Raw genomic sequence first — 12,333 nt, 5'->3', positions numbered from 1 at the left:
AATTATTGTCATACAAAGAGGTAAAAATATATAAGAAATGCAATAAAAAGTAAGAATAATAAGTATGATGGAAAAATATAGGCAACTAGTTAATAAAGTACTGTAATATTTTCCTGCATTTGGTGATGTTTTAAAATCATCCAGATTTTAAAACTTTATAATTTGTTGTACTTTCTTCTTTTTCTAAATAATTATTAACATCAGTACCAAATTTTTAAATCATAAATTTGTATTCTTTTAAATTTATTGTATATCAGACACAACAAAAACTGGAATATCTCTTGCCTCAACTCAGCCCCAATAACTCAAAATAAGTGAAACTCACTGTAATAAAGATTTGATATAGTATAGTAGCTAAGAAGGTGGGAACTTAGGTTCTGGAATGAGACTCCATGAGATAAAATCCAGGCTCCATAATTTATTATCCATGTGACAGTGGGCAAGTTATTTAATATAACTAAACCTCAGCTTTTCCATTTAAGAAAAATAAGACTGGATTAGAAAGTATAATTCTTCATGCTCCTTATTATTGTATGATAATAACATAAAGTATAGTGGGCAACCAACTAATTGAAATGATAGACTATTCACATCAAAAGAAACCTTAGATTTCTTATAATTTTACATCAGCCCCATGGATTCCTCAGTTTTTTTTCAGGTATGTGTAGGGGAAGAAGAGGTCTAGTATGGAAAGTGACCTATTTGTCCATTTCTTTAACTAGCATAGTCCTGCTTTAACTTCATGTACACTCTATATAAGATTTAGTTTGAGCAAAGTGCTCTGCGACTGTATGTGTGTGTGTGCATGTATGTGTTTGAATACCACTGCTCTTGTTCAATTTTTGTAGCACAAGAATCATATAATATCGTGAAAACATTAAAAACTGAAAATAAGTAGTCATTTCTTCCTTACCTCACTTCCATCTTCTGTATTGGAAGGATGTGATGTTACTTGAAAGAAAACAAAATAACCTGACCACAGCAAGCTGTGCCTTCTAGATCAAAGATTAAGCATTCAATGAATATAGAAAATCAACAAGAAATGACTGGTACAAACATCAGCTTCCTTTAAATTCTCCAGGATATTAAAGGATTACCAAGTTTCCCACAGCACATGAGACTAAGCCTTATATTGATTTTTTTGGTTGTTTACTTTTTGACCAATATTAAAAGAAAGTATGAACTCCAACAGCAGGAGGATGTGGATAGGGAGCTAACACTTGAATTTCATGTATCTCTCCCTAAAGATCTGTTTTATTGTTTTAATATTTTTAATTGTAGTTTTTAATTAGGAAAACATTGACCTCTTTATAACTTTTACTCATAATTGCCAGACAGAATGATCTTAATCCCTCTTTAATTTGACAGCTTTTCAAATATATGAATCAGCTCCCAAATATCTCCACTTCCAATTAAAAATTGGTTTATGACAGGACCTAGATAATCAGCAACTCTGAAATTTGTTTTCACTTTTAGAGACCTTCGCTGCCCTTCCAGCACCTCTCCATGAATGAAGTCTTTCTTGCAATCAGAATTACTCTGCTTCATTTATTTTTCTTTTCTATTTGTCTACAAAAGAACAAGAAGCTGTCTTGGCAGAATTTCTAATACCTACTCAGATACTCCTCCAAACAGCCTACGTGTCTTAACCAAGCATAAGTAAATAAATAATATAGAGAATGCTCAGCTCCTTTGCTAAATTATACCAAATAATTTAGAATGAGAGTTTAAAGGATGAAATAAAACAAAAGATAATTATTATTTCATGTATAGTCTAGAGTGCAGTTCTCTTGTTCCGAAGGAAGAAGAAACCAGGCGATGGAAATAACTGGTGGGATAAATTGACACTTTAAAAGCAGTTAGTAAAAGGAAATAATCTGTAAGAAGGCAATGATTTATGAATCATTAAGTTAAGACTCATAAAATTGAGTGTCTGAGGTGAATATTTAATTATGGCATTTTTCAATTGTAAAAACAGATCATTAAGAATCACTTATAATCTTGCCCCTAGGATAAGCATATAGGATATATTTAATAACATGTGACTGATATTGTAGGTTTCTGTTGCTACCTAGAATTCTGAATTATATGCTTGATACTGTAATAAGCTAAGCAATATCCCTTTGAGAAAATGTAACACTTTAACCATTTATTTTTGAATATTTATTTTTAATTTTTAATATTTTGACTAATGCTATCATGTTTCTACATATAATATTTTGACTTCATTTTAAATAATAAAATTGTATGCTTTTTCCCTTATATTCCATAGTTTATTAATTTACTCTGAAGGACTGAAATTATTCTATTTCTATTTCTGTTTGTGTGTGTGTGCTTTTGTGTGCGTGTGTATATGTGAGTGTGTGTGTGTTGGCAACACGATTTGCTCTTCACTCAGTAATTTTTAGTATTTTAATTCCTTTTTAACCATCATTAGCTATGTGTCCTTGAGGAAATTGACCTCTTTGATCCTCAGTTTAAATATTGCTTCTTATAGCATACTTCATTACTGTTTTCTCCCCTTACTTGTGCCGAGTGTTCTGATTTACTGTTGTTTTATTGGCAAACATCGTACCCAAGCTTAATGGCTTTGTTTGTGTCTTGTAATGCAAATTGATTAGATTTCTTCAAAATTTTAAGCACATTCAGATCAACTATTCCTCTACCCACTGTCACAAGGACATAGTCAATCCCCTTGTGCACTTTCATTCCCTTGTAGGGAGAAAAATTGTGAGTGAAGTAACTCTGGAAGACTAAGCACTTTTACTAAGGAGCCTAGGTCCTCTGAGAAAGGTCATGTACATCAGCTAGTGTAAGAAGCTAAACTTCATGTATCCACAGTATTTAAATTGACTGGAGATTGTATACATCAGAAGACATGATATTGTAAAGAGACAAGTTGAAGGATTTTTTTGGATTCGCTTTGTTTTACTCTTCAATCTGGCAGATTAGAAATTGTTAGAAAGATTAAATCTGTTGCAGAAACATATAGAAGCTCCATTTCCTTTATATATCTGAGTAAATTAGTATTAGGGGCAGAAAGGCCTTAAGAGAGTCCTAACCAATTTCTCATGGCCTCAGCAATATTGCTTGAAGTAGTCAAATTCTATTCTTATTAGCAAGAAGTGTGAAGAACTGGCTGAGAGTGAAAGGTCAACAGATTTGCAAGAGCTTTAGAAAACACAGATCATGTGTACCTACACAACTGGGAACACTGAGACATTCAGTGGATGTCAACATGGAAGCCAAAGGATATTAATGATATTACAACTCAGCAAATGCCAACCCACATAGATACAGGTGGTCAGAAGCCAGATACCTATGAGTTATGACTCTTTATGAGCCCCTAGATTTGAGGTGATTACTGCGAGAGAAAGGAGTAGCAAAGAAAAATCTCAATTTATTTTGTTTTCTACTGAAATGCCTGTATTATTTGGAATACATTAAAATGTTGCTATTGGCCATCAGCTGGAATTGGGGCTAGAAATAGGCATAAAAATGAGTTAATGAAAATAGAAAAGGGAATAGCATCTTTTTATATACCATTGTATGTGGTCTGATAATTCATAATGAGACTACTTAAGAAACAATTCCTATTACTAATAATAGTTTGGGGATTATAGTTTATGAAACATCTCACAATGTATGAGTTTTTCCTTTTTGTTAAGCTAGTTTCTTTTACTGCATTGTTTCTGTTTTTCTTTTTGAAACATAAAGAAAGCTTTATTAGTTACAGTTTAACTTTTGGAATACATTATATAAAATTCAATTCATGCCTTTTCACTTATACAATGTTGCAATGTATTTTTATAAATATTCCGTGAGTTCCCAAAAAATGATGTATGTTCTGTGTGGGATGCAGACTTTTCTATACATCTAATAGTTTTCATAGTGTTCTTTGATATCGATGCTTAGTTTGCCGGCTTGATCTTTTTTTTTTTTTTTATTTCGGCATATTATGGGGGTACAAATTTTAAGGTTTCAATAAATGCTCTTTTCCTCCCTCCCTCCACAAGTCTGAGTTTCCAGCATGATCATCCCTCAGATGGTGCACATCTCACTCATTATGTATGTATATACCTACCCCCTTCCCCCTCCTACCTGCCCAATACCCTATTACTGTAGTACCTATTTGTCCACTTAAGTGTTGCTCAGTTAATACCAGTTTGCTGGTGAGTATATGTGGTGCTTGTTTTTCCATTCTTGGGATACTTCACTTAGTAGTATGGGTTCCAGCTCTAACCAGGAAAATATAAGATGTGTTATATCCCCGTTATTTCTTAGAGCTGAATAGTACTCCGTGGTATACATATACCATATTTTATTAATCCATTCTTGGATTGATGGGCACTTGGGCTGTTTCCACAGCCTTGCAATTATGAATTGTGCTGCTATAAACATTCGAGTGTAGGTGTCTTTTTTGTAGAGTGTCATTTGATCTTTTGGGTAGATGTCCAGTAATAAGGAGGCCAAGAAACACCAAGAAGGGATAGGTATAATGTATGTGAAAGATGTTCCTGACAGATAAGAAGGGTAGTGATTGTGAGAGAAGTGAAGGCCATGTTTAAAGAAGTGAAGGCTAAGTTTTCACACCTGACTGTCCTTATTTATCATCCCAAAGACAACAAACATGGGAGTGTAATAGACTCCAGAGTTCTGGGGGGGATTTCAGACTTTCAGAGTATGCTGATTATTTGTCCAATTGTAGTCTCAAAAATCCTTAAGACTAGTGCTAAAATGAGGCAATACAAGCAAGGGAGAAAGGTGGTAAGAGGAATTGGTGAGTTACCACCACTTCTGTTTCTGTATGGCTCCAATATACTATTCCAAATATGCTCTTGGGTACCTGGGTAGAAGGGCAGAAGGAAAGGAAGAAGGAAAAATCGACATTGAAAAGGAATGGGATTTCCAGAAAAAGATTAGGTTAGATGTAGGAAATAATATTTTGCATATTTGAGTCAGAATATGTAAATTATGGAATATATAAATGATCATTCATTAAAATTATAAAAAAGTGTAACTTTTGAGTGACTGCCAAGCTCTTAAATATTATTGCTTTTAGCCTGGTATGGTGGTTCACACCTGTATTCCCAGTGACTTGGGAGGCTGAGGTGAGAGGATCAAGTTTGAGAATAATCTGTGCATCATAGTGAGACCTTGTCTCTGAAAAGAGAAAATGAAAAAAATTAGTAATGCATGATGCTGTGTCCTTGTAGTCCCAGCTACTCAGGATGTGGAGGCAGGAGCTATGATTGTTCCACTGCTCTTCAACCTGGGTGACAGAGCAAAACCCCATTTCTAAATAGCAGTAACAAAATTGTTGCCTTTAATCTTTTCTGTAAATGGTATTATTTATCAAATATTTTTGATTGTCCTACTCTCAATGGTCACATGAATTTTCCTAACCCCTTGTCATTAGGTGCTTGAGAAATATGTTGGTTTTTGGCTGTGGGAAGAAATTATGGGTATTAATAAAAATATGAGAAATTTGAGTCAATGTCAACTTTCAGCATCGGGGAGTGAGGACCTCTATAAAGCTGTTCTTTCATAAAAGCAATGAAATGTTGGAGAACATTGTCAAAATTAAATTTTCCAAAACTCTGAAAATCAAATGCTTGTGTTAATGAGAGCAGAATTTGTTCAAGGAAAGCAATAGAATTTTGGTAAGGAAAGCAGAGTTTGTGTTTTTTTTATATTGACTTATTGTCTTGCAGCTACTGGAGGAGACACACTGGTTAGGAGCTCCTCCCAAAGCCCCACTCCCAGAGCATTGCCACAATGTGATTCAACTGGCAGCTCCCTGGAAAAGCCTCATTCACAGGGTACCATTATTATTTGATCCTAAGGAAGAGGGAAAATTTATTTCCAGATATATTATATTGGTATATTATATTATCTAAAATGTTTCATTTTTTTACAAAAATTACAAGATGTGCAAAGAAACATCAAAGTATATGTCATATGCAGAAAACAAAAGCAGTTAGCAGCAATCAATATCCAGGGTATTCAAATTGTGGACTTAGTAGACAAAGATTCTAAATCAAATATTATGAATAGGTTCAAAAAACTAAAGGAAATCATGTCTCTTTAAAGAATTAAAGAGAAGCATGACAACATGGAATCAGATCTTCAGAAAAGGTTGGGATGTGTTTGTTCAAGGCATTTATGGATATCTCTGAACAGTTATAAGATGACAACTAAGCTAAATGAACAGAGACTTAGGTGGCTGCATTTACTACAGGGTATATAAACTTTATAGAATTAGAAGAAAGTAGGACAGTGATGTCTTGAGACATACAGAATACCAATGAAAAGATAGAAATTGCCTGCCAAAATTTAAAAAAAATCCAAATAGAGATTCCGGAATTGAAAAGTATAGTCACCAAAATTAAAAGATCACTAGAGGGGTTCAAAAACAGATTTGAGCTTTCAGAAGGAAGGATAAGCAAACTTGAAAATCATCAAATAAGATTATCTAGTTGTTGGAACAGAAAGAAAAAAGGACGAAAAATATGAATGGAGCCTCAGAGACCTATGGCATACCCATCAAGTAAGTATATCAGCATACACATAAATTGAATCCCAGAAGGAGAGGAGAGAGAAAAGGGGAAGAGAGGTATTTGAAGCAAGAGTGACTCACAACTTCAGCCTGCTGAAAAATATTAATCAACTCATCCAAGAAGCTCAATGAACTCCAAGTAGTATAAACACAAAGAACTCTACACTTAAAACCATCATAGTTAAAAGTTTAAATTAGAAGGAAAAGAGAATATTGAAAGCAGCAGGGGAAAACAATGCACACTGTAAAAGAAATCCTCAAAAAGAATGGAATGACTTCTCATAACATTTAAAGTGCTGAAAGAAATAAATGAAATATAGAACAGAGAAAAAAATCAGTTCTTTCAAAAGATCAACAACATGGATAAAATTTTACCTAGGATGACTAAGAAAAAAAAGAGAGAAAACACAAATTACTAAAATGAGGAATGAAAGAGAAGACATTAGTACTGATCTTATAGAAATAGAAAAGATAAGAGAAATCTATGACCAACTCTGTGCCAACAATGATGTAACTTAGAATTGAAGGTCACATTCCTAGAAAAAGACAAATAAGCAAAACTGACTAAATAGGAAAAAAAAATCTGTATAAACAAGGAAAGATTGAATTACTAATTAATAAACACTTCTTATAAGGCAAATTCCAGTGCTAACTGGCTTCACTGGTAATTTCTGACAAACTTTTAAAGAATTGATAGTTCTTCACATAATCTCCCAAAATATGAAAGGGGGAGACACACTTTGCAACTCATTCTATGAAGCTTGCATTAACCTGACACTAAAACAAAAGAAATGATCACAAGAAAACAAAATTACAAATGTCCCTTTATGAATATCGATACAAATATTCTCAATAAGATAGTACCAAACTGAATCTAGTAACATATAAAATAGATTTTCTGCCATGACCAAGTGGAATTTATCCCAGTAATGAAAGGTTGATCTAACAGCCAATAATCAACTAATGTGTAATATAGCATATTAATAGAATAAAAGACAAAAAACACATGATCTTTTCAAAAAACATAGAAAAAACATTTGACAAAATCCTCACTCAGGACAAAAAAAAGTTCTCAACATAATAAGAATAGAAGGGAACTTCTTAATCTGATAAAGAGAATCAATGGAAAACTCAAAACTAATGTGGTGAAAAGCTGAATGATTTCTCCCTAAGATCAGGAAGAGAGAAAGATATCCACTCTGGCAACTTCTATTCAACATTATATTGGATGTTCTAGCCAGGACAATTAGTCATGAGAAAGAAACAAAAGTAATCTAGACTGAAAAGGGAAACTAAAACTATCTATGTTTGGAAGTGATCTTGCATATAGAATTTCCTAAGGAATCTTGTGGGTTCAATTCAAATAATAAACATGTTCAGCAAAGTTGTAGGATATAAGATCAACATACAAATATCAAATGTGCACACCAGCAATGAACAATCTAAAAATGAAATTTAGAAAACAAAACCATTTAGAATACCCTCAGAAACATATAATATGTAGAAATAAAGTATAAGACTTGTACACTAAAAACTGTAAAACATTGTTGAAAGTAAAGATGATCTAAGTAAATAGAAAGATATCTTATGTTCAGAAATTTAAAAACTTAATATTGTTAACAGATAGTCAGCATAGTTTGCTTGACAGAAGTGCAGCATTTAAAATACAAAATATACACCATTTTGAAAATGAAATAATGCTAAAAATTTGGTTAGGCAAATATAAACCAAGAAAAGCTGAAAGATACAAATCTAATAGCTGACAAAATAGAATTCAAGAAAAAAAATTGGAAGGCATGAAGATAGACCTTATGTATTGGTGAAGGCAATTATTGCTTTCAACAAATAATATAGGTTTAAAATATGTAACATAGCAATTGACTAACTGGAGAGTAATACAATTATGTCTAAATTGAGACTGTTACTAGCAAACCCACATGTGTGCTATGGGCATCCTAAATTCACTTTCTGCTGCTAAACTGATTTTCAGACCAGATTTTAAAAAATTGCTTGAAAAATGCTGAGTACTTAGCAATGGTATCTATGATAGTTAGTCTAGTCCCTTGAGAATTTAGATTAACATGAATTTTACATATTGATTATAGTGGTATATTTATTACGGAGTGACTCTAATGATTAAAAATAAATGATAACTATCCATTCTATGATAACATATGCATCTTTTTACTTAAAATTTATGTTCTTAAGTGTTAAATTACAGCCTCATTTCATCTAACTTAAAAGCATTAATAATGTACTGAAAAGCATTAATAATAAACAGTGGGAACTTCAACTTTTCTATTTACTATCTGAAAGAGGTCTTCAGTATTGTAATTATTACTAATAAAAGATGCAATCTTAAAATTAACTACACAGTTTTCTATTTTTAAAAAAATAAAGATACTATGTAATTTCCTAAAGGTTAAAGTATCATGACAGTATATCTGAATGTTAGAAGAGGAACATATTCTAAAGTTGATGACTAAGACAAAATAGAATATCATCACAGTTCTTCATAACCCTTAAAAAGAAAATATAAATTTGGAAACTCAAAAATCAAGGAGCTTTTTGTTTTGTTTGAATTTCTGCATGGTCTCTGAATTTGTATTCTTTTTATTTTTTTGAAGGCCTATTCACAGGACGCCACATGAACATAAAACTGTGCTGAAGATGCTGAAAACAATTCCAGATTTAACCTCTCAGCTAAGCTATGAGCATCTGAAAACACTTAGTAAGAATGTCATTTCTGAAACCTGGGTGAAAGGCAGCACAGGTAATAGATTAATGTGGAGAGAAATTTGGCAAGATATAATGCAGGCCACTATTTTGAGTTCTCTATCATAATTGCTCATAATTTCACTTGACAATTTCACTTTACTTGCTAAAAATGTATTATACTATTTAAATGTATTTCATTTTTAAAGTTGTAGGTAGTGAAATGAATAAGATCTCCCATTTTAGTACTTATGGTTTTATACACTAGTATTTTTCCATCTTCATCATACGTCAGAATCACCCAGAAGACTCATCGAGAGCATATTATTAAGCTCAAACACCACAATTTCTGGTTCAGAAGGTATGGGATGGAGCCTAAATTGCATTTACAATAATATGTCATGTGATGCTACTACTAGTCTGGGAACCACACTTTGGGAACCACTATCTGAAATGCACATTCAGTATAATATAGCATTGATTTTCATAGTTAAGACAGGAAGTGGTCAAAGTAATTATGTGACTGATTCAGGTATCGATCTGAATATTTGAAAAAAACTCTCCAGATAGATTTCAATTTCCCAATTTTAGTCTTAAGTCCCTTTATCAAACATACAGTGGATACATTAATAGAACTTTTATATTTTAATTTTTGGTGGGAGGCATAGAATTTAATACATTCTTTGTGTCAGGGACATGCTTTTTTAAAATTCCTCATAGAAAACAAATAAAGATAGTATTTTTCTCCACAGATGAGGGCACCAAAGCACAAAAATATCATGCAGGGTATTCTTGGTTGGAATCAAGTTTCCAACACACTTCAGTCCAGTGCTAAACTCATTCTCTGCACATTGTGTCATAATTTGTCCAAAGTAGCTTATCAGGATCATGACATTCAAAGCCTAACTGGAATTTTGGTGAGCGTGTGTGTGTTGAAAGATTTACATATTTTGGAGCTTTCCTCTAATTATGTTCTCTTTTAATTGATCCTATGTAATCAGCAATCAAGCCGTGAAAAATAAATCAAAGGAGTTTGGAGAGAATAAAATAATTTTGAAAGGGAAAAAGTATAACCATTCAACATTGCTTTGCCATTAGCATGAAGATAGTAATTAAAATTAATTTATTTCATAAATCACTGAATTTTTAATGGTAAAAAATATGAGAACAATCTAAATGTCCTTCAATAGAAGATTGGCTACACATATCATGATATATCTCCTCTACGGAATTCTAGGCAGTGGTTAAAAAGAATGAAATAAGGCCGGGCGCGGTGGCTCACGCCTGTAATCCTAGCACTCTGGGAGGCCGAGACGGGCGATTGCTCGAGGTCAGGAGTTCGAAACCAGCTTGAGCAAGAGCGAGACCCCGTCTCTACCATAAATAGAAAGAAATTAATTGGCCAACTAATATATATATAGAAAAACTTAGCCGGGCATGGTGGCTCATGCCTGTAGTCCCAGCTACTCGGGAGGCCGAGGCAGCAGGATCGCTTGAGCCCAGGAGTTGGAGGTTGCTGTGAGCTAGGCTGATGCCACGGCACTCACTCTAGCCTGGACAACAGAGTGAGACTCTTGTCTCAAAAAAAAAAAAAAAAAAAAAGAATGAAATAGATTTATATGTATTGAGAAAGGAAAATTAAAGAGAGTAAATATAGAACAATTCCAGAATTATGCCAATGACATATTTATGAAAAAGTGTAAATTTACATTTACATATTTATCTTTAAAATATAGGACACTCCAAAAATATATATTTTTAAAATTGTTGCCTTAGTGGAGGGAAATGGAATTTGAGGGCAATGAAGGGGTATAATTAATTCTTTCTTATACATATATCTCTGTTGGTTGGATTTTTCCACAATTAATGTATATTCATGTGTTAGTATTTATAATTACACATTTTTTTCAAAAAGTTTCCCAAATTAAAATTAGAAGCCAACATTTTTTTTTCTGATGGCACCTTAATAATTCAGATGATTGTTTAAATATGAACTTTCACTCTTTAACAAATATCAATTTTAATTTGATTATTTATATTAAATAAGGCATTCCAACTTGCATTTCAATAGGGCGTACTTTAAATACTTTTCAAAAAAATTTAGAAGTCCCTGTGGTTACACATACCTGTGTCAAATTCTTTTTTCAGGTTTTTAAGTTATCCAATTCCAACAGCTCAGATCTGTTTTACTATCAAAGCAGTCAACTCATTAAATATCTGACCTTTGTAGATCTCTTTGTTCATCCAACTTAATAAACAAGCCCAACTAAGTGTCTGTCTCTCTCCCTTTTCTTTATTCATGTATGCGTTTCCCTCTTTCTGCGTTATTTAAAGTATTCCCTCTAGTAGCCCTTTATCACCAGCCTGCTGAATTTCAATCTGCTACTGAGGCTTTCATTTCTCTGGTGCAATTCCACACAGCTGTTTGCACCTTCTGGTCTCTTTTCTGGCCACTAGTTTTTTAGAGCTTCATTATTTAAGGAAGCTTCCTGAACTTACCATTATTCATTCAGCCTCTTACTCATTCAGTTCTTGTAAGCAATGAAATATTAACAGGGAAACAATATTATGATTTTAAGTAGTGAATAAAACCTATTCGATCTCTAGTTTAAGCGACAATGCTACTGAAATATGATTATTATATTATTATTTACTTACTATACTAAGATTAGTATCATATATATAAAGAGTACTTATATTAAAATTACAACATATATGTTACATGTAGTCATCCTTATATGTATGTACAGATATATAGATATAGTTTACTGAAGTCAAATGATCTTAAGAATTTCTCATTGGATCTCTATGCAGGGGACATTTTTAAGATTGCTAACCTAAAGCTCATGAAAACTAAAAAAATTAACGTGTTTGAAATTCCAATTTAGTGGCTAACCTGAAAAACTATAATAGATCCCATATCAAAATTTCATTATCACCTACCTTTAGGCTAGGTACAATTTATGTTAATATTAAAATACATTCCTATAACATGATTGATGGTATAAGTGTTTTTCTCTTTTCTATCTATGTCATCTTTATTTTCTTTACTTGTGGTC

At 32.6% G+C, this 12,333-nt stretch overlaps 1 protein-coding gene across 1 annotated transcript in view; it reads left to right on the top strand.

The window, feature by feature from the left end:
* Nucleotides 1–12,333, top strand: part of CNBD1 (cyclic nucleotide binding domain containing 1) — a 274,214-nt gene that overhangs the window by 193,203 nt on the left and 68,678 nt on the right. Inside the window, exon 5 of the mRNA XM_076005344.1 lies at nucleotides 9,187–9,332. Coding sequence (XP_075861459.1) covers nucleotides 9,187–9,332 — 146 coding nt within the window. The remainder of the gene's footprint in view (nucleotides 1–9,186; nucleotides 9,333–12,333) is intronic.

Source organism: Microcebus murinus, chromosome 7 (assembly GCF_040939455.1).
Source record: "Microcebus murinus isolate Inina chromosome 7, M.murinus_Inina_mat1.0, whole genome shotgun sequence".
NCBI classification, from domain to species: Eukaryota; Metazoa; Chordata; class Mammalia; order Primates; family Cheirogaleidae; genus Microcebus; species Microcebus murinus.
The sequence above is the reverse complement of the archived record's forward strand: the minus strand, read 5'-3'. Positions and strand labels throughout refer to the sequence as shown.